Source organism: Elgaria multicarinata, chromosome 4 (genome assembly GCF_023053635.1).
Source record: "Elgaria multicarinata webbii isolate HBS135686 ecotype San Diego chromosome 4, rElgMul1.1.pri, whole genome shotgun sequence".
NCBI lineage: Eukaryota > Metazoa > Chordata > Lepidosauria > Squamata > Anguidae > Elgaria > Elgaria multicarinata.
In genome coordinates, this window is record NC_086174.1 from 142679530 (window position 1) to 142702558 (window position 23029).

At 41.7% G+C, this 23029-nt stretch overlaps 1 protein-coding gene across 3 annotated transcripts in view; it reads left to right on the forward strand.

The window, feature by feature from the left end:
* The window catches only part of PLCB4 (phospholipase C beta 4), a 237214-nt gene that overhangs the window by 170163 nt on the left and 44022 nt on the right, over positions 1-23029 (forward strand). For 2 of the 3 annotated variants that reach the window (XM_063125320.1, XM_063125321.1), the window contains exons 13-24: positions 5598-5706; positions 6964-7174; positions 7768-7861; positions 8557-8636; positions 8992-9076; positions 12682-12772; positions 14739-14834; positions 15591-15691; positions 17206-17241; positions 20898-21039; positions 21626-21710; positions 21929-22053. In XM_063125320.1, the coding sequence (XP_062981390.1) occupies positions 5598-5706; positions 6964-7174; positions 7768-7861; positions 8557-8636; positions 8992-9076; positions 12682-12772; positions 14739-14834; positions 15591-15691; positions 17206-17241; positions 20898-21039; positions 21626-21710; positions 21929-22053 (1255 nt within the window). The remainder of the gene's footprint in view (positions 1-5597; positions 5707-6963; positions 7175-7767; positions 7862-8556; positions 8637-8991; positions 9077-12681; positions 12773-14738; positions 14835-15590; positions 15692-17205; positions 17242-20897; positions 21040-21625; positions 21711-21928; positions 22054-23029) is intronic. The other variant, XM_063125322.1, reaches the window with a different exon arrangement.

Sequence of the window (23029 nt, forward strand, 5' to 3'; positions counted from 1 at the left end):
GGTTAACTAAAAAAAACCCCTTACCTTCTCCGCAGTCTTCGGCCACACGTGGCCCCTTTAAACTTAAAAAAAAAATGGCGGAAGCTGCAGGGATCCGACGTCCCTGCACGTCCCGCGTCTGGAAGCCCGGGCGGCGCGCGTTAACATCAGCGCGCTGTTGCCCCGCCTCCCTGCTGGCTTATCCCGGCAGGTCTAGCAAAGCCCTTGGTTTTTAACAAGGGGCTTTTCTTCATGAGGCTGTTAATCCATTGTATTTACTTTCGCTTTCGTCACGGAATTGATATTTAAGCACTACACGAGTGTTTCCTTTCCTGCTTTTCTGCAATATAACCTCTAGGTGGCACTGTGTTATAGTGGAATAGCACAAGTAAACAACTGGAAACAGCATTTTCTTTTACTTTTAGAAATAATACCGCATTTCCCCTGCTCTAAAAAGACTTGCCCAAAGTGCTGCTTACAAAGAAGGGAAACTGGAGGGTCCAGGGTGCTGAACCCAATCCCAAAATGGGTTCAGCACCTGGGATCACTCCTTTTGAGTTCTGAATGAGACCCAGTGTTAATTCACAGCCCTGCTGACATTTGAGCCACCAGCTTCGACTGTGGCTGGCCGTTGTTGGACCCAAGCCGCTGGACTCAATGGATCAGATCCAGCAAGGCTGGTTCAAGGATTTCAGTTATAGTTTGGACAGTGCAGGGAAAGTGTAAATGCTTGAGTCAAAGTACCATAAGAACGAAAAGTGAAATCGCTATACTCTTGTCAAAACAACATCTCTTGCCTGCAAGTACTCAGAATTCCATTTCCTCTTTTCCTTCTTCTAACTTGCTGCATTGCTTATTTGTGGTAGTATGTTTAACGCTTATGTGTAGTGTAAGGGGTGGGGTGGGGTGATATTGTGACTGTTCTCTGAAACCACCCTCTTTGTTCCTCAGAGATTTTGGATATTATTTTGAAACTAATATGCAAAGCTTTTGATGAGCAGTGTGAATTTGTGGCTGGGATGTGGAGTCGCATGTTGAAGTCCTGTTTTTAAGTGATGGCACTTTCTTAGCATGGGGGCACCTTGTATCCATCTGCTTTCACATTTCATCAGCTTTAATTTAGGTATCCAGGAAATCAACATTCAGTGAGGCTGCAATCCTATGTATGTTTTGACAGAAAAAAAGTCCTACAATTCCCAGCATTCTGGACTTTCTTTCTTGTTTCCTGCCTCGATCCAGAAGGAGAGGCGTATTATTATTATTATTATTATTATTATTATTATTATTATTATTATTATTTTCTGCCTAAACATGCATAGGATTGCACCCTGAATTAAATTTCTATACGTCTTACGTAGCTGGCTCGTAGCACAAATAGAGAAATTATGCTTTCTCAGTTGCATGTTTTGATTTGGCATAGCTTGTATTATTTGTTTTAATACTAACCTGTGGAATAGAGAAGGGAATGTTTTCACTACAAAGAGAACTCATTTTCTTGTGTTTTCATTGGATATTGCATGACATTGAACAGAATGCCAAAATATTTATGAAATTTCAACAAATGTTCCTTGGTACCCCTTATATAAAACTGGCTGCACTGTTGATCTGCAATATATGGTGTTTTGCATTCCTTCTTTGAAACTCCCATAAGTGAGGCTCACAGCCTTGGTGGAAGAGCTTTTATATTCCTAGATTTATTTTGCTCACATCTGATTTATTTTGCTCACATCACTTACTCTGCTGAAATGTGCTCTGTTTTTTATTTAATTGAGGTTTAGGCACACCATGTACAGATCTAATTTCCTGTGATGAAGTAAAAAAACTTACATTCTGTGGACTCTTGTTTGTAGCTAATTTGAAGCCATTAATAAATTGTTGGTGAGCACTAATCTCTTAAAAGTGACTGGAGATTTAACTTGTCCTCTTGCAAAATTGTGCACTGGCTGACTCCAAGTTCACATCCAGCCCTAGAATTTTTGGAGTCTCCTGCTGAGGATAGGAAAATGCAAAATAATAATAGTAATAATAATAATCTAATACAATACATACGAACACCATAACAAATATATGCTTCCATATTTTGGGGTGGGGAGAAAGAAATCCAATTTTGTCCAATTCCTGGCATCATGGCTCATTGTCATATAGCAATCTTATTTATGCATGCATATATCTAAAAGTCTCAGATGATCAGGGTGTGGTGTAGTGTTACTGATTTCTTCTAATCCACTGTTGCCTGTCCCATCTCGGGCATTATTCTAGAAGGTCTCCTGATCTTCTGGAGTGGCTTTTTAGGGAAGTGTGAGGGTCTGCAGAGAGAAAGGGACAAAAACGTCCAATTGCTTGAATAAAACTTTGCCTGCATTTCTTTGGATCCAAGCATTAGTGTTAATATTTCCCATGTGATATTAAAATCTTAACAATGTGTACTAACATTGACTGAATAATTTCGCAAGCTTTTTTTTTTAAAGCCACGTTTAAAATTACTGAAGGCCTAGTTTTACATATACAACTCCAGTCTTTTTCTAGAATATTAATTTGCAAGGTGTGTAGCTTCTCCTTTTACAATACTGCAAAAATGTAGCTGAGGAAAGAGTCTAATTCACACTGTGTTCCTCTCTTTCCTCGTCTATGGCCTTTTCTCAGGTGCTAAAATGGTTCACCATTGTCTCTTCTGAGAAGGCTTTTATAATAAACCACTGAGGAAAGAGGTGGAACTACAGTGCCAGGCCATATGTCAGACATGCTGATCTGACATATGGTAATATTTTTATTTCCAACGAAAGGTCTGTTAATTTTTTTCTTGGCATAACCCACTACTAAAAGCAAAAACAGAAAATTGGATAATGCGTTCACTTTAATTACAGGCCTGGTTTTGGGACAACCCTGTATGATGACCTATGTTGGGAGAAAGACGGGGAGTGTGACTCTGTTGATTCTCCTTGATCTCTCAGTGGTGTTTGAAACCATCGACCATGGTATCCTTCTGGAACGTCTGGCTGAGTTGGGAGTGGGGGGCACTGCGTTGCAGTGGTTCCGCTCCTATTTGGCTGGTCGGCTCCAGAAGGTGGTGCTTGGGGAACATTGCTTGGCTCCGTGGATTCTCCAGTATGGGGTGTCAGTCTTGTTCCCCATGCTGTTTAACATTTACATGAAACCGTTGGGTGCGGTCATCCGGAGTTTTGGAGTGTGTTGTCATCAGTAAACTGATGACACACAGCTCTGTTTCTCCTTCTCATCTTCATCAGGTGAGGCTGTGGATGTGCTGAACTGGCGCCTGGCCATGACAATGGACTGGATGAGGGCTAATAAACTGAAACTCAATCTAGACAAGACTGAGATGCTGTTAGTGGGTGGTTCTTCTGAGTGGATGGAGGGTGTTCAACCTGTTCTGAATGGGGTTGTACTCCCTCTGAAGGAGCAGGTTCGTAGCTTGGGGCTTTTCCTACTACCATCTCTTGAGGCTCAGGTGGCCTCGGTGGCACAGAGTGCCTTATACCAACTTCAGTTGGTGGCCCAGCTACGTCTCTGTTTGGACAGGGATAACTAGCTTCAGTTGTCTATGCTCTGGTAACCTCCAAATTAGATTACTGCAATGCGCTCTACGTGGGGCTGCCTTTGAAGATGGTTCAGAAGATGCAGCTTGTGCAAAACGCAGCGGCCATATTGACAGACAGAAACAGAAGGTCTGAGCATATAAGACCGGCTCTGGCCCGCTTGCATTGGCTGCCTGTATATTTCCGAGCCCAATTCAAGGTGCTGGTTTTAACCTATAAAGCCTTACATGGCTTGGGACCACAATACCTGATGGAACGCCTCTCCCAACATGAACCTACCTGTACACTATGCTAAACATCTAAGGTCCTCCTCTGGGTGCCTACTCCAAGGGAAGCTCGGAGGATGGCAACAATGGAGAGGGACTTTTCAATGGTGCCCTCCCCAATTATGGAACGATCTCCCCGATGAGGCTCACCTGGTGCCAATGTTGCTATCTTTTTGGCACCAGGTCAAGACTTTTCTCTTCTCCCAGGTATCTTCTCCCAGGTTTTTTAACTGACCCCAGAATAGTTGTTTTAAATGGATATTGTCTGTTTTTCTGCTTTTCTGCTTTTAAATTTTGTATATTTGTCTTTAATGTTCACTGTTTTAATTTTTGTAAACTGCCCAGAGAGTTTCAGCTATGGGGCGGTATATAAATGTAAATAATAATAATAATAATAATAATAATAATAATAATACAGCAGTTATTCCAAAGTATGATATTTGTAATTGTGATGAACAGTTGTCGGAATTGTCATTGGGTCAATGTTGTCCTTCAGGACTGTGATCCAAACATAGAACTGGAACAGCTGGATTCATGCATCCCATCTTAGAGAACTTTGACTCTGGGCTCATCTACACCAAGCAGATATTCCACTATGAAAGTGGTATGAAAGCAGTATATAAAAGGTAGGAGCCACACTACTGCTTTATAGTAGCACTGAAGTGTACTGACAACTGTTGAGGCCCATGACATATACCACATACTGCTTTCATACCACTTTCATAGCGTTATATCCTGCTTGGTGTAGATGTGTCATGGGCCCCAACAGTTGTCATTGCACTTCATTACCACTATAAGGCAGTAGTGTGGCTCCTACCTTTTATATCCCCTTTTTATACCGCTTTCATAGTGGAATATCCTGCTTGGTGTAGATGAGCCCTCTATTTCTCAAACATCAGTCCTGCCCTGCCACCCCAGTGCCACATAACCAAGCCACTGTTGAATCTGAGGGGACTTTCAAAAGCAGTTTGGATCTGGCATCTGAGTCTATTGTTAAAAGAAAAGGCCACTGGAAATACCGAAACCCATGGGCACGTGTGAGGTAGCTCTTTGGCTCCTAGCCATCCAATGACATTATTCAAATAATTAGATAACTTCGCTCCAAGAAACCAAACGTTTTTTATCTTTCCAGTTAGCATTATAATAATTAGTCATTACTTCCTTCTCTTCTCTGCCAATGTTTATTTCCAGTAATCCCAACTTTGTTTGGTTTACCTTATCAACTGGTATGTGGCCAGATGAATTTAACCGCCCCATGAAATTATTTATTGACCACACAGAATTCCTTAAACCTGCACCACCACAATCTGCACAGGATTCTTTGAATGTTCTTTCTCTTTATGTGTTTCCACTTTAGATGTGAATGGTAGCATTTTTGAAAGATGGAAGTTATATAATGAAATACAGGGACAATTTAGAAATAATGCAGTTTGAACTAGAAAGCAGTAAACTACAGCTCTGTTATTTAAAATAGATTTTAGGGTAGGGGAGATGCATTTATTCATGAATTGTGCCATGAAGCAATAAATAAATGATTTGCAATGTACACTGCATGCATTTGTTTACTGTGTATGAACATCAGTAATGCACATTACATTGAATTTACAGTTTTACTGAACATGAGTTAAAAATAATTTAGCTGCAAAACAATGGGATTTAAAACAATAACAATTGAAAGATAAGTCAAGTTTTAAAAGCAAATTTACACACACATACACACATACCAACCTCAGCATTGAAACATCTGTCTAGAAATAAAGCTGCCATCTTTCTAAACCTTGTTTTTCTCTAACCTTAGCATCAACGAGATCCTCGACTGAATGAAATTTTATTTCCATTCTATGATCCCAAAAGAGCAATGAAGATAATTGAGATGTATGAGCCAGATGAAGATTTAAAAGGCAGAGGTAAGAAAAAGGTGGTTCAAGGCAATCATTTCTATTAACTGAATGGTTTCCTCTGAGACTGCCTGTTCAGATGTATATCCTGACCTTTGCCTCATGATAGGTAACATTGACATATCATGTCCATCCTTGAAACAAGCCAGTGAGGTGATTCATCCTGGCTTTAACCTGCCAAGGATAGTCTGCCGTTGGTTCAGTAAAGCTGTCCATAGCTAATCCCTTTAAACCTAGACACAAGGAGCCACACATATATCACTAGGATTGTTAAATCTTGGAAGTGAAGTGCCCTCATAATGGGGTTTATGGGGCTTTATTGAGAACAATCAAACAAGTAGTCATTAAATGATAAACCGTAAGGCTTCCGAGAAGAAGGAGGACTAAATACATGGCCTACATCTAACATCGTGTTTGCGCAATGGACCTTTCCTGTCTTATCCTCCTAGCTTCCCATGCATCCCCAGAGTCTGTTTCAGAAGATTCCACCAACTTGCAGTAGGAAGGAGAATCTACTCCATTGGCAGATGCCATTCAATCAACACATGGCTTTTAGATTTGGAAAAGGGTGGGGCAGGAGAAGGCATGGCAGCAGGACTTAGAGAAAGCAGAAGAAGAGAGTAAAAGTAAAGAGAGATTGCCAATCTTTATGTATTGCTTTCTTTGGAATCAGATCAATGATCCTGAAGTGTAGGATGGACAGCAACCAGGCGCTCTAAAACTTAGGGAAGGGAGAAGGAAGCTTAGGGGACAGGAATTGATCTCAGGGACTCACAAACCTGGGGAAGAGGTACTCAAAAACTCAAGGGAACTTTGGTGTGCCATAGCACTTATATTCCAAGGCATCATCATCCGTGGCCATCCTCCAGGTGCCCCCATCAAAGAAAGCTAGGTGGTTCGCTACAAGCAAGAGCTTTTTCAGTGGTGGCGCCCTGTCTGTAGAATGTTGATAGTCTTTTCGGTGCCAAGTGAATCATTTGTTTTTCATCTTCATCCTATTTGGGCCTGGTTTTCCCCCAGGGTAGTCACTAAGGCCCCGGTAGCACTTGTGGTACTGAGGAACAAGGAAATCGAAATTGCCACCTCAGGTTACGGATAATCATTCAGAACATGACCAGGAGGTGACCGAGGTTTTAAAACAACAACCACATGGTTTCAAAGTCAACTGAAGCAAGAACTGCTTTCCTCCCGCGCCCATCCGTGGTCCTGCTGTTTTCCATCAGCATCAATACATAGACTATAACGCTGTGTTGTCATGCTTTTCAGGTCTCATGTCAAGTGATGGGTTTTGCCGGTACTTGATGTCAGATGAAAACGCACCCGTCTTCCTAGACCGTTTAGAACTATACCAAGAAATGGAACAACCCTTGGCTCACTACTTCATTAGCTCCTCCCACAACACATATCTCACAGGAAGACAGTTTGGTGGGAAGTCATCTGTGGAGATGTATAGACAAGTCCTCTTAGCTGGATGCAGGTTGGACATGCATGATGGTGATTTAATTGAAAGTTTTAGAGAGATGATAGAAAATAAAATAGGTTAACTGAATCCGATTCATTATTGTATGTTTTTCAATATTTTTGGTACACATATAGCAAACACTGAATTAAATATTAAAAGGATTGTAAAGGCACTGGTGCAAATTTGCAATGATATCTTGAAATTACAGAATGGGCAAAGGACAGACAATGGGCTTTGTTCTACCAACTGAATGCTGTGGATTTGACCACACACTAGCAAGAAAGAAAAACGTAAATTATGTTGGAGCAAGTGCATTTCAGAATCAGGTGTTTCTGTCTACGTGAATCTGTATTTGTGTGTGTGCAATTTATATTTCATTGCTTGCAAAAAGAGTGAGTGTGGTGCTAAATTCAAATCAAAGTAAGTAAAGAAATATGTGGTGGTTGAACATTTTCTCTCAGCTGGTTTATGTACATATAGAATGCTTTAAAAGTGTCCACTGTCCTTCTATGACGTTGTCTAAAAGGAACACTGTTGATTTTAAATCTTTACTGAATTGCTTTATCAGTGCAAAAGGGATTCAGTATTTTTTTCACCTCGGTTTATAGATGCGTGGAACTTGATTGCTGGGACGGAAAAGGTGAAGACCAAGAACCAATAATAACACACGGAAAGGCAATGTGTACAGACATTCTTTTCAAGGTAAACATCACCTGTTATATGTGAAAAGACTGAGCCAAAGATCTGTTAGTAATTTTTTTCTTAGTTTATCAGGAACTCAGCTGTCAGTTGTGTGAATTCCCTCTTAATGTAATGTTGCTATTCCACCCAGATATAAAAGGGTTCTTTCTTTCCCACTATTATTCCATAGTTTGCTTATGACTGATTACCCGTAAACTTCTGCGTAGCAGCATTAATTTGAAACCATCTCTGAGAATCCATTCAGGCTCTATTGGATTTGAGGTTCCTCTTGTGTATGAATGGAAAGGCCAAGTGCAGGACAGAGATCCCCAATGCAGACTAGCTACATCCTCCATGGATGGCGCCCACAGCGGAATCTCAAATGAACAAATGTGCCCATGATCCAAAAATTTTAGGGACCCCTGGTGTAGGATTTACTTTGAATAAGGCCCTGCTACATAAATTGGCCAGTATGGATCAGAGCACTTGTGGTTGTAGATTGCAGTTCACCACAGTCAAATTCCTTTAGCAAGAGAGTGCACTTTTGGGACACTGGTTATTCAGTTTAATGATGTGGGATAAAAAAAAAAATCAGTATGAAACACTTTTCAGCATGTGTTGTGTTTTTAATTCTAGCATCTAATTTGTTGTTTAATATGCTCTCGATTGCACCTGAATTGGTTTTCACGTGTAACCTTTTCTTTGTGTTTTTAAAGGATGTGATTCAAGCCATTAGGGAAACCGCATTTGTAACATCTGACTACCCTGTCATCCTGTCCTTTGAAAATCACTGCAGGTATATGATGAAGAGTTGTTCCTCTTGCATATTTCAGTGGTGAGATGAATGAGATTGTGGCAAAGCTCAAAGTCCAGCAACTGTTGCTAATGACAGCATTCTAAGATGATTGACCTAAGTTAAATTAGAGGGCACTCCAAGTTACTGCTTTAATTACAAATGTCATATTGAAGTTGCTTTATAATACTGGGGTTTAAACTGTGATGCATTAGGTTTAATGCATGGGAAAGTCACTTTCATATAATTGTTTTTAATCTGTCCTTCAACTGCCTTTGGTTGTATTGTGTTAATATTTGAGTATGGTTAACCTATTTTACTGTAATAACTTTTGGTCATGACAATGCCTGTTTTTCAGCAAGTATCAACAATACAAAATGTCAAAATACTGTGAAGATATTTTTGGAGATCTTCTGTTAAAGCAGCCACTGGAAGCATATCCAGTAGGTATCTTGCAACTGTTTTGTTTTAAACTACTTGTCGAAACTTTTGGAAAATTTGGTGGCAAGAGTCATATATATTCAGAAGCTTAGGTGACATCAGATTTCTACATCGTGCAGTGCTGTGTATGAAGCCACTGAACTCAGCTGCTCCTGCTTGCCTTTCCTCTTTAATTTCATAGAATACATAGAATAGCAGAGTTGGAAGGGGCCTACAAGGCCATCGAGTCCAACCCCCTGCTCAATGCAGGAATCCACCCTAAAGCATCCCTGACCGATGGTTGTCCAGCTGCCTCTAGTGTGGGAGAGCCCACAACCTCCCTAGGTAACTGGTTCCATTGTTGTACTGCTCTAACAGTCAGGAAGTTTTTCCTGATGTCCAGCTGGAATCTGGCTTGCTGTAACTTGAGCCCATTATTCCGTGTCCTGCACTCAGCATCCTCCTTCTAGAGCCCTTTGTTCCTCTGATACCATTTTTAAACTAGACATAATATTACATCTATCATCTCATAAGCTCCATCTGTTTTCTTTGGTTGTATCTTATCTTTGGAATACATTGTTCCTGGGAGGCAAAACTACATAGCCGTTGAAAGGGAAGAGGATTAGGAAAGAAAGAACTCTGGTGATTGACTTCCCTGTTCGCCAGTTGGGATTGCAAATGCACCAGGCAGTAGTATGACACAAACAGTGAAATCCCTCCATAGGGCTTGGTTTGATGATGGCACAACTTGGCAATTCCCAGTCAGGGCTGCTGGGGTAAGGACACTGTGGGAAATTTTAAAAAATAAACAAACCCACTATTACTGCGGCGGACTCTTGCTTTGAGTTGATGTTTGACGGATGTTTCCGTCCAGTATTTGTTTCCCCAGTTGGGTCCCCTAACACACACACATTCTATGGGTTTTGTCTTCCTCCTTTTCATAGGTGTTGTTTTGTTTTTCTTGATTTCTTTTAGCTCTTTTCATTTTAATCTTCTCCCAGCCTAGTTTACATGTGCATTCCCTTGTTCTCTGTCCATTCAACTCCTCCTGTCCAAACACTGCACACACACCCCTGCTAGTCTCCTACTCTTTTGTCTCCTCTCTCTTATTCTTCTGCTCCTATGCTATCTGGTCTCTCTCCTAATTGGCTGCTCCTTTTGGGAGCACATGCTGCCAATTGAATCCCAGCTGTATCTGGAGTGCCAGTCAGTGCCCACCCCTCCCCGTTGCTCCACTTGCCACCTCCTGCCGTCGGGTCTGCAGCCCTCTGTCATGGTTCCCCTTGAGGAGTCTTCTTCTGAGGAGGAACTGGGCTTACCTGAACTTGAGGACTCTCTTTCCCCCGAAGATGTTCCAGAGGAAGCGTTGCAAGAGGATAGCAGGTGTGCAGCTGAGGAAGACATGGGACCCTCTGGCAGGCCTGATACGGGCCTCCCTCCCCCGCTTCTTCCTTCCCAGAATGAAGCAGAATCTGAGGCAGACATAACGAGATCATGCAGTGATCGAGCAATGAAGGATAAAGCATAGGCAGTAAACCCAGAATCTTTGGGAAAGTGTCCAGTTACAAGAAAGGAATTTAGCTCTGTGAAGCCTCCCTTTTGTAGCCAGCTTCAGTGGAAAGCTCATTATTGAGTTGCAGCTGGGAATTGGGCATATCTTGGCTGTGATGGCAATATAAACCTGGTTGAGGCTTTTCACTGAAGACATCACCTTGGTGTTCTTCTGGGGTTCATGCATCTCCTGTGATTGTGACCGTCTGCCTTGGAAATCGGACATCCTTGAGACTTCAGATTGGATCGGACTTCTCTTATTGCTTCACCCTTGTTGGGATACCTCAGATATTCACCTTGCGTGGCTTCTGAACTGCTTTCCAGGCAATATGTCCTATCAGCTTTCTGTGAGTAGAAGCAGCCTTGAAGAAGCCCATTATTACTGCTCCTGCTGGCTGGGCTCCCAGCCCAATTAAGTGCAGTGTGTTAGAAAAGGAGGGCTGAGACAGGACACCCTCCCTAATCTGTTCCCTGTCTTGCACACTCTGTGAACCCCTGCTGTATCTGGGGTGCTGGGCCAGTGCTTGTTCTTCTTCCACTCACTTGCAGCCTGCCAGTTTATCTCTCATATTGTGCCCAGATTCTGACAGATTCTGCCAGTTGTCACCATGTTTTATCTAGGGTACTGTCAACAGTGCTGTGCCTGCTTCTGTTGCCTCGCCACCTCTTTGAGGCAAGGCCACCGTGTAAGAAGCAGCCCTATAATTGCTGGGGTGCCTGCTGTCATCTCTCCTCATCTCTATGCCTGTTGCTTCTCTCTGCACACCTGCTACTGCCCATTTAATTGAGAAAGACAACGGTGTCCTCTTACGTCCACACATGGCTACTGCCCAACTCATAAAATAAAGACTGCACCCACCTATTTCAGCATATGTGCATTTCAGAGAGAAAAAAGCTGTGGCGACAGACTCCTGCTTCTGTCTGCCTAAGTGAAAAGGGGTGTGTGAGTGTGAGTGAGTGAGTGAGTGAGTGTGTGTGTGTGTGAGAGAGAGATTGCCCAGATTCTGCTTCTGCCTCAATATGAGAGAGAGTAGAGAGAAACTGACCTTTGTGATGTCATCCTGATGCTGCTCATTTGAAGGAGAAAGAATGGCCATTTGTGACTCCAAGCAACTGCTGCTCACCTGAAAGAGAGAGACTGGCCCTTGTGGTCCCATGCCAATATTACCTGCCCTATGGAGAGTGATGGGCCATTGGGATGTGGAGGACGCCCAACATGTGGAGGATGCCTAACTTTCTTTCTCTTTCCATCTAATACCAAAGATGCTTTTGGCATTTTGAATCGGTACATGGAGGCAGTAATGGACTAGAGGAGGGCTAAGAAATTGAGGCTTAACACAGAAGACAGAAAAATAAACATTTTGGGTCATTGGTTCACTCCCCTTATTTTGTGAAAAAGCCGCTCCACTTGTCTTTCTTTCCATCATCCATTCATTGTTTGAATCGGATTTTTTTTTTGAAGGAGAATTTAATTCTACTTACTCATGTGCAGAAATGCACATTAATGTGCATTTCCACTAATATGCATTACTTGAAATCGTGCAGTTCCCTTCAAAATCCACATGTTTAAACTTTTAGCTATGCGGAAAAATACAGATTTTGGGTCGGTGGTCCCTTATTTCTCTTATTTTGTGAAAAAGCCGCTCCACTGTTGAATCCGTGGGTTCATAGAAATCCAAACTCATTGGATAGTTTATGGATTTCTCCAGTATGCTTAACTAGGGTGAGCAAAACTTGCTAACTCTGTCGTTGCTTCCTGGAGAGACTTAGATATATAGCAATTTTATGTTCTGTTTGAAAGAAGTACCATATAGTATCATAGTTGACAAATTGAAAAGAGATATTTGAATAGGGTAGTGTGGTATGGAAAATGCTACGGGGAGAGGGGGAAACAGATGACTCTATGCCCAACAGGCTTCTGCAGGAGACAGGACATTTCATTCATTCTCAATCTCAGCTTTTCTTTTTGGCATGATTGCTGTAAATATAATCATTGCAGGCAGAACTGTAAGAAAAGAGAGTAATACAAATGTGTGTATGCTAAACATTTCCTAATTATGACTCATCTTGTTTGCAGCTTGAACCAGGAAGATCCCTGCCGTCTCCAAACGAGCTTAAAAGAAAGATCCTTATTAAAAACAAACGGTTAAAGCCTGAAGTGGAAAAAAGTAAGTAAAATGGTATTAAAAGCATTGAAACGAAAACCTAAACAAAGCCTCATTGTAGTCTCTGTTAAAATCTTCTCAGTTACTTCAGGTATCCAAAGACAAGGGGACACCTGAACGGCTTCTGGTTTGCTGTTCTGTTAATTATGACAGAAGCGTTGTAAGAGTACTTTCTAGAGTATTGTTTGATTTGTTGTGTTACCATATTCATGTTTGCCTTTACAATAGATCTCCCTAAGCTTTTACAAAACTTCTTCTTTGCGTAAAGAAGACTTCTCTAATTATTAGTCTCAATGGGAGTGGTGGTCTTCAGTGATACTAGGTTTTATTTGGATTACTGTATTTATTTTCTTTGGTTTCTCCATATTCTAGAGTCTTACTGTTTTGTCAGGGAATTGGCCACTCATATTAGATATCTTCGTTGCTTGAAGTCATAAAGTGGAAGTAATCCTAGATCTTCCCACTCCCAACCAACAGATAAATTATTACATATGGAGTGATTGCTTATATCTTGAAGAATGACTGCAATCCTATGCACAGTTGCCCAGGAATCAGTTGTATTGAATATAGTGGGATTTACTTTCAATAAACAGGCATAGGGTTGTTACTAAAAAACTGCTAAGATCATTGACAATTATCTTGCACTTTAACTTTGGCTATGGGGGTGGTATAGAAATGAAAATGAAATAAATTCTAGGTTAGTGGTACTCCAGTGTAGAGCTGTATTGTAGCTGTCGAATATGTGAGATTTTAATGTGTGAGGTTCCATGTCTTGTTTCTGACACTTCCAGTTAAGAATTTAACAGTCTCAAAATCTGAAAAATGCTAACTAGCTAAGGTCCATTGTATTAATTACCAACAGTGTCAAAGGAGACCCATGCAGTTGCAGTAAGTTTAAATGAGACAGATCCCATAGGAAGGCTCAACAACATGGCTTGTTATTACACCAATATTGACTTACTCTGAGGACTAGCAACAGTGGGGTACAAAATAAACAAATCACCATCCACATGACCTAGTATCAATAATAATAATAATGATAATAATAATAATTTCTTACCCGCCTCTCCATTCTGATCGACAACAGCAAATACAAAACACACAAAACTGAACCAAAACATACATTATTAAAACATCCTAAAAACATTCTTAAAACATCTTAAAATTCCCCTGGATAGGACTGCCGGAAGAGATCAGTCTTTATAGCTTTCATGAATGTTAATAGACTGTTAAGTTGATGAGTCTCCTCCGGCAGGCCATTCCACAGTCTGGGAGCAGCAGAGGAAAAGGTCCTCTGGGTAATACCTGTCAGCCTAACTTTGACTGACTGAAGTAGATTCTTCCCAAAGGACCTGAGTGTGCAGGGCAGACTGTACGGGAGAAGGCGATCCCGCAGGTAGCCTGGACCCAAACCATGTAGGGCTTTAAAGGTGATAACCAACATTTTATACTTTGCTCGGAAACGAATTGGCAGCCAGTGAAGAGATTTTAAAACTGGTGTAATGTGGTCACCCCTACATGTACCAGCCTGGCTGCCATATTTTGAACTAGTTGAAGTTTCCGGACTAGGCAGCCCTATGTAGAGTACATTGCAGAAGTCGAGCCTTGAAGTTCCCAGTGCATGCACTACCGTCTTTAGGTCTTCCGACTCTAGGAAGGGGCGCAGCTGGCGTATCAGCCGAAGTAAACTTTGTGTGAATAGCCATGTGGCAGTGACTCCCATGTTGTAGTGTAGTGCTACTGAAGAGTTGGGTGGAATTATTATGCCATTGAGCATGGACTATACTGTGCACATGAAGTACCCTGTACTCTGATTCAGTACTGACGATGATCAACTCAACCTTTTGAGTTTAGGCAGCCATTCTGAGCCAGCCCTTAACAAATGAATAATTTTACAATATATTTTGATCGATGAAATATCTCTTTTTCCCCTTTTGTATGTGTGTCTATGCATGTTTATTTTCAATAGAACAGCTTGAAACCTTGAAAAGTATGATGGAAGCTGGTGAAACTGCTGCTCCCGTCAGCATTTTGGAAGATGATAATGAAGAAGAGATAGAAAGTGGTACAGTGATTCTTAAAATTATTCTCCTTTTAAGTTCCTCTTACTGATGGTGATGTCATCTCAGCTGATAGCTCATTTGACAGTTAGGCCTTTGATGCGACATCTTTAATGTTAAAGTATTATGTGCTAGCAATGACCACAGTTAGGTGAGCACCCACGTCTAGCGTAAATATCATTAGCTTTACATTTGGCCACTGAATTCGAAGGATATATGCAAGACGCGCAGAGAGTTCATGAAAAATCAGTCATGGCCTGATCCTATGGTTTTGTGCTGCTCAAAGACATGGGATGGAGCTTAAGGGAATGGACCCAGCCCCCAGGACCAACAGAGTGGGCATTTGTGGCACTGTGCTAGTATTTGCCTCTTGCCAAAGCACATAAGTGCCATGCAAGGGCAGAGAGTCCTCTTTGACTCCACCCAACCCCAGAATATTCTGTGGCTCTGTTATCTAACAGTAAGGCCTAGAAGTGTAGAGCAGGTAATGGGGATTTCCACATGAATAGTTATTGGGAAGGAGTTGCCAGGCAAATGACCCTACTTCTGAGCTCTTGCCTTTTACTACATAGGCTTAAAATTCCACATTTAAAATACTGCTGACTTATATTTACTGAAAACTGAAATTCTTTTATGGTTAAAAAACTAGAAGAAGCTTGCCTGCTGCCTTTTTAAAACATTTGGTTTACTGCTTGGCTTTTGTGTGTCTTTCTTTAGTTGCCATCTTTCTAACTCCTTCTTTGGCTTACATTATTATGCAGCTGACCAAGAAGAGGAGGCCCATCCGGAGTACAAATTTGGAAGTGAGCTCTCTGCAGATGACTTGAGCCAAAAAGAATCTGTAGCCAACCATGTGAAAAAGGTAGGCTAGCTTTTCCTCGCATCCATTTTGATTGGATGACGTCTCATTGAGGTGGCCATGAGAATCACAGACATCGTAGATAGAAACTGTGTAAGGCGTCCAAGACATTTTATAGGTACAGCAGTGTATTCTGCTTATTCAGGACAGTTCCCCTATGGTATACTGGAAGCTGTACTTGAGAAAACACTAGAGATATATCAGAACTGATGTTGATGTTGTATTTGCTCATAGAATGGTGCATCTCACTTGTTGTGCCAGTTGTACTGACCCCAGGCATATATGATTTGGGTTAAAGTCACAAAGAGTAAAGGGACTATCTCTGTTCGCTGTTGGTTGTTGCTGATGGAGCGCTTTTGGGCTTGGGGATTATTAACTCTGTGTGTTTAGTGTATACTGTTTCCTTCTTCATTGATAATATGACTAATAAAAGCCAAAGGTTTTTAAAGTAACAGAAGTAAGCATCTCAAAGGGCCAATTTGAGATGATACCAGGAGATCATGAGAGCAGTCAGAAAGGGAGTGTGACTCCAACTGTTTTTGATTGGTATAGCTTGCTATTACACCCCAAGTACCAGATGACTCTTTGTTATAGAACATTTCAGTGAACTAGGTCAGCAAAGACATCAAACCCTGCTTACCCCAGGAAACATTCAAATTCTGAACTACTTTATAACTTTGTTCTTGTTGGCTCCTTCTTTCTTGCTTAGCTGTCTTCTGATCTTGATCCAGGCAGCCAGACCAGGAGAAGCCCTCCTTGCTACCAGCTGCTTTTTTGAAGCCTTTTTAAATCTCTGGAATAGAATTGCTAATTCAGGAATGATAACTCTTTACTTTTTCTTAACTACCTTTGGTGTTCTTAAGCTGCATCTTACTGAGATGGGGATTCTCCTCGTAACATAGTGTGTTTTTAGTTACTTACTGAATCAAGTGGCACACAACTCACTCCAGCTAGTAACCTTGTCTGCTTTGCTCCCCTAAGAAATTACGTAATCGATACTCCAGGGTATCGATTCAATTGTTAGCCAGAGTTTTTCAGTGTTAATGACAGGGTTAGAATCGCAGATAGTTGTCCTGTACATTTATCCAATTTGTAGCACCGTGCTTCAAGTAATCATAGAATCTCTTTGGTCAGACAAAAGGACTATTTTTTTTCTACACAACAGTTCCTTTAAAGATGAAGTACTGAGCAGCTGATTCAATCCACTTGTTTCTCATCCAGCAGTTTCAGTAATCTGGATTGAACCCCAGATATATGATGATGCCTGTTCTTGTTCTCCATTATTTCTCCCTTCTGTACAGAGGGCCTTCCTTTTGACGCATTATAAACCACTGTGCTTTTAAACAGGAGCTATAACTCACGCATGTGTGCCCACATGCACCCAATGGAAAGGATAGAGCTAAGATACAGGCCCAGTGCTATTTCCTGCTTTATGCTTACCCTCCTGCTCCTGCGTTGAGTTATGAGTGTTGTGATATTGCAACTTCTTTGGATAATATCTGTATTTTTCCCCTTAGGCTGTGGACGATTCTGAACAAGAAAACAATAAAAAGGTGATCCTTGAGATATTTTATAGCTTTCCCATTTTTATTTCTCTGCATCTAACAAAGCTGCTTTGTAGAATGCGTTCTTAACTCCCTGCATCATTTAACCCTTCTCTCTTTTTAGTTATTCCTCAGGATTTAGTAGTTTATTTCTGATTTTCCTGGTGGCTCTTTCTTTCTCGTGGGGGTAGCAAATCCAATTCACCCCACAATGCAAGATAGTTGGATGCTCAATGGCTTGCATGATTCTTCTATCTTAGCCTGATGCAGATGGTTACAGGGTCAGCTTACTGAAGAGTGATAAACCACTCTGACGTCCTTCTCATCTCCTCATAGCTCCCTTTACTTTGGCTTCCTCTCTTGTTTTCTTTTCTTTTGGGTGGGGGGATTGCATGTTAAACTTCCTTCTAGAAATGCTTCGCTTGAACCTCTTTTCCCCATTACTCTTCTCCATATTTCTGCTCTGTCAAGACTCTTTTAATTCCCAGGCTCCTTACTATTAAAGCTCCATCCGATGAGTGTTTTATTGCACGCTCATTATGGGCCCTCACGGAGTTTGCTCAGGTCCCTCACATGACGTCGTCTGCCTCCCGCGCGCCTTCTGCCCCTTCTGGCCTCCCTTGCGTGACAAAAAAAACAAAACCTCATTAAGTCCAATGTTTTTTTAAACTCGGAATTGCTGCTCTCTCCTGCCGTGTGCAGGAGAAGCAGCGCCATTAGAGCAGTGAACTCAATGGGCCTCGTGCTCGTTGTGTACTTCCCCTTCTTGAAAAGAGGAAATAACCGAGGAACGAAAACACCGGCGGAGAAGCGAAGGTAGGGAACGTGTTAACCCCCGGTGTGATGGAGCTTTTAGTCTCTTCCTATTTTTTATGGGGAAGAGTTTGTGCTGTTTATATAGTAGAGGCTGGGTTTTATAACGTTGATGTCCTAGAATGGCCTGCTATTATGCCATAATCATCCGTTTTGTTCAACAAGAAAAGCTGAGGCACAACTTTTTACCCCTGCACTCCATTGATATCACTTCAAAGGGGATGCAAATATCTGATTACTAATTGTGAGCCAGCAGCAATGTCAAGGGAAATCGTCGTATTAAATTGGAATGCTTATTCTTTCTTTCCATATTTTGCTTACTTGGAAGAAATATGGACTTCTAAACAGGCTCATGTCTGTGTTATGGACTTCCATCTAATCTGTCCCTCACCCTGTAGAAACAGCATCACAAACTTGCAATCCTTTTTTCTGATGCAGAGTACCAACTCTTATTGCAGTTCATGTCATGGCTCTTGGGTATTGTCAGGATATTCAATAACAACTAGATTACATTATGAAAATTCTGGTATTTTCTTAGCCAAGGAGGGCAAAGTAATGGGCGGTGATATTAAGGTTGCAATCCTATACACATTTACAGGGGAGTAAGTCTCATTAAATACAATTGTGCTTACTTCTGAGTAGAGAAGCGTAGGATTGCACAGTAAATGCATTGCTGGGGAGTGTGTGGATATTGTTGGAGTGAAGTGGAAGAAGAAGCGTAGAAACATCCTGGGTCTTAGTCTCTATTAGTACTTAACGTTGTGTGGCAACATAGCTGGAATTTTGGGGGTTACAAAATGGACCGGACACAAAGTGGGGTTGTCAGTGGAGGCTCCTGCCGTTTCTGACTGGTAAGTCATTAATATTCAGATAGCAAGGGGTTGGATCCAAAGGTATCCTTCCATGTGCAGAAGGCATCTTCCAATCACAGAAGAGCCACAGCACGGCATGAGAAAAGTGAACCCTAATTCCAAAGTTGTTTTTTATTATCTGCTTGCGCAAGAGCTTGTGCATCTGACCCCTTGCTCAAGCAAGAGCATGACGTTTTCTGTAGAATCTACCTATTAGGGCACTACGTGATTAGTACCGCAAACGCTTGTGCATGCATTTGCAGGACAGCACTAGTAGTCGCTCATGGTTCTCTGGATCCAACCAGCAGATTTTGGAGACTTAAAGATTGCATATTGTATTGTAACGGACCTATGGCGGGTTTATTTACTGAGTCTCTCGAGTCTCCTGTCAGGAGTACTCTCATGTAACTCTAGAAAATGATGCATCCCTTGTGGCTGAGACTGGGGGCATGTCTACACCTACAGGTGTAGAGAGCTGGAGAGGAAGCAATCCCAGACTTACCTACTTCTGGGATAGTCGCCCTGTTTTACACGCAGCGCGCAACATCCCAGGAGGAAGAGGACATTGTGCCTGCCATTTTGTTTTTGTTTTTTATCGAAAAAGAGCGCATGAGCGCTCGAATGCAAAAGGTAAGTTATTTTTTTTTAAAAAAACGATCTCGCTCCCTGCGCACCACCCGCGATGGGCACGGCTCCTGAGGATCTCCGTGCCCAGGTCCTCGCATTTACTTGCGAGGAGCCGGGACAAACCGGGACGGCGGCCCACAGCTCCCGCGGTCTTGGGATGATCCCAAGACCGCGGGGAAAATCAGGATAGAAGCATAGGGCCATATCCCAGGGAAAGGGAGGAATGATCTTTCCTTGTTCCTGAGATCCCTTCTGCATCCCCGGGATATCGCCCTGTCTAGACATGCCCTGGGAGATCATTCCGATGGGTTGAATCCAATCCAATCCACTCTCCAGTAGAACGTAAACCACGCGAAGAAAGATTTTCCTTCCCCACTGCAGCCACTCACCCACCCACCCCTTTGTGTGGGACACAAAGTTCAAGGCTGTATTATTATTATTATTATTTATTTATATAGCACCATCAGTGTACATGGTGCTGTATGAGATGTATGAGACAGCATGAAGTGCAGGAGTTGTGTGCCTACCCAAACGGGGTAGTTAAACCTCCAAGAGTGGTTGTCCTACTAGCCTGGATCTTTAGAAAGAACATACGAAATGCAAAAGCAGGCGAACATCCACGTGGAGAGCAGAATGTCTATGGTCAGCTCCTGCGTTCAGCCTCTTCTGTTCTGCTCTATGGGTTTTTTTACTGCTGCAGTGGAGAAAGTCTTGATTACCCCTTAAAACGAAAGGCCAGGTTTTAGTTTGATGTACACACTGACCCCATTCAGAAGACACCTTAAGCCATGGCTTTAACCACAGTAGTTATGCCAGAATGCCAGACTGTGTTCAGAAGACACCTTAAACCACAGCTTTAACCATGAATACGGCCTGGCTTTCTGGCTTAACCACTGTTTAAGGTGTCTTCTGAACAGGCCCATAATTTCAAAACACTGCTCTGCATTTCTCTGGTTACCCTTGCCCCCTTCCCCTCCCTTCTGATTTCTTAACGACACCCTCTCTTTTCTTCTCTCTCCTCTTCACAATATTATCTAAATTTTTATAGTAAGCCCTGCAGACCAGGACAAGAAACTCTTCCCTGCTTATGTTATTCTGTCATGCACCATGCATGCTGACGGTGATACATAGTAACAAATAATTATAATAAAATGCTCTGTAAGCATAGGTTTATTCTGACACCCCACATGGCTTCCTTCCACTTACGTGAGCGTTATGAGTATGCATTGATGATCAGGAAGGCCTCTTCTTTGTCATTTTCCATTTAGGTTCGCTTCTAGAAATTCTGACCAAATCCTGTTTAAAATCATTCCTGTCGGGACAAAGAGAGAAATGCTGCCACTGACTGATGTGTTTATCTAAATATGCTTTCAGGGTGTAATAACTGCAGAAGATGAGCAAGCGTGGATGGCGTCTTACAAATATGTAGGAGCCACAACTAATATACACCCGTACTTATCCACGTTGATCAACTATGCTCAGCCTGTTAAGTTTCAAGGTTTCCATGTAGCAGAAGGTAACTTAAAAATGTCCAATTAATATGAAATACATTTTTCCTTTTCTTCTTTTTACTGTGCATCTCAAGTATGGCTTTTACCATCACATTTCCCCTGACATTTCATTTCATCCTTTGTCCACATGGAGGCACCAGATAACGAAGAGTAGGATAACCTATATCAAGACGAATACTCGTATAGCACGTCTGTATTTATTTATGCGTTGAATTGATCTGCCTTTCCTTCTTTAGTAAAAGATGGTTGCTATAAATACCTGAATTTTTCACCCTGAAGAGCATGTATTGCTGATTTTATGCCATTCTAACTCCTAACCTGCCGAATTCGTGCTTTCGAAAAAATGAAGCTGATTGGCAGTAGCTTAGAAAAGATGTCATGGTAGTAGAATGATAAATGACCATGAACTGAGTACTTTTTACGTTTATTCTATTTATATAAATACAAATTTTATACCCTGCCTTTCCTTTACTAAGAAGCCAGGAGATAAGAGTGTTCAGATGTTTAACTTAATTCATTGTAGGCTTTGATATTCTACTAATCTATCTATCTCTCCCCAAATTTTATAAGATTTTACTGTTTCCTTTCCAGAACGCAACATTCACTACAATATGTCCTCTTTTAATGAGTCTGTCGGGCTCGGTTATTTGAAAACACATGCAATTGAGTTTGTGAAGTATCCTTGCACTGAGGGGGTGTTTTTGTCATTACAGCTGAGGAGGCAACTCTGTGGCTAAACAATGCACAGTCCTTTAATAAAGTACAGCAGGATCATTGTCTGTGGCAAATGTCTTGTGAGTTAGAACATTAAAACAAACTCATAAAGATGTGAGCAAATGGTCATTAAGCTTATATGTTACTTGGTTATTCCATTTTCCTTAACAAATAACACAGCTATAATAAACGGCAAATGAGTCGGATATACCCAAAGGGAGGCAGAGTGGATTCCAGCAATTACATGCCTCAAATTTTCTGGAACGCTGGATGCCAGATGGTCTCACTCAACTATCAGACCCCAGGTAGGCAGACATGTCCACTGAATCTGAATTTCAAAGGAAGGCAGCTTGGGCAGTCTCTCTCCACCAGATGCCACTGCTTTTGCCCCTGGCATTATTGGAAGACTCAGTCACATGGATAAAGATGAGAATGTGTGTTAAGGCAGGCGGGCACTGTGATTAAAAGCACTAAAAACAAAAAGTATGGAAGTTTCTGCAAGGCTTTTTACAGTACAGGATTAATCAACATGGTGCTAATGGTTGTAACCTATATAATGCATATATGGAGTCACTTCCCTGGAACAATCAATATGCATCACTTCTAAATGGAAAAGAGGACAATATCTTGGGAAGGAAAACTGTAAAAACACAGCACTATTTACTTATGCTTCATTTATTTGAAGCCCAGAGAGCTGCTGTTGGCAAATCTCATCTTTTGGTTATAGTACTTGAAATATTCTATAATGTTGGTGACAGACAAGCAAACATGGAGGTCAAGTGCTTCTCTGCAAATCAGGAGAATTCAAACTAACTTACGGACATTTGCCCAAAGTGTTCCTATGCCATAAATGGTGTGCTGTTCTATGTTTCTTTCATGTAGAGGCCTCTGACGAATGTTTCTTTATGGCTTGTTTTACCCAGAGTGTGTACATGTGCCACATTCGGAAGCTGCTTTCCATCTGGATGGCCAAATGTAGAGGGTCATCATGCCAGCCAGTGGCTGCTTGGGGGATTGCCAACTACAGTTGGATGCATGGGGGTTGCTAATTCAGTATTACAGAAGTACATAGCTGCTGAGTGGCTAGCAGTGCCTAACACAGGCCACTGATACGGTCCATTCTGGGTGCTATATTCAGGAGAGGAGAGGAAAAACCTGATGTGCCAATGGTCTTCCATTCACACAACCTTTGAATCCAACCCTATTAGAATCAAATGAGAGCTAGGGTGGTGTAGTAGTTACACTGTTGGACTAAGGCTTGAGAGATGCAGTTTCTAGCCC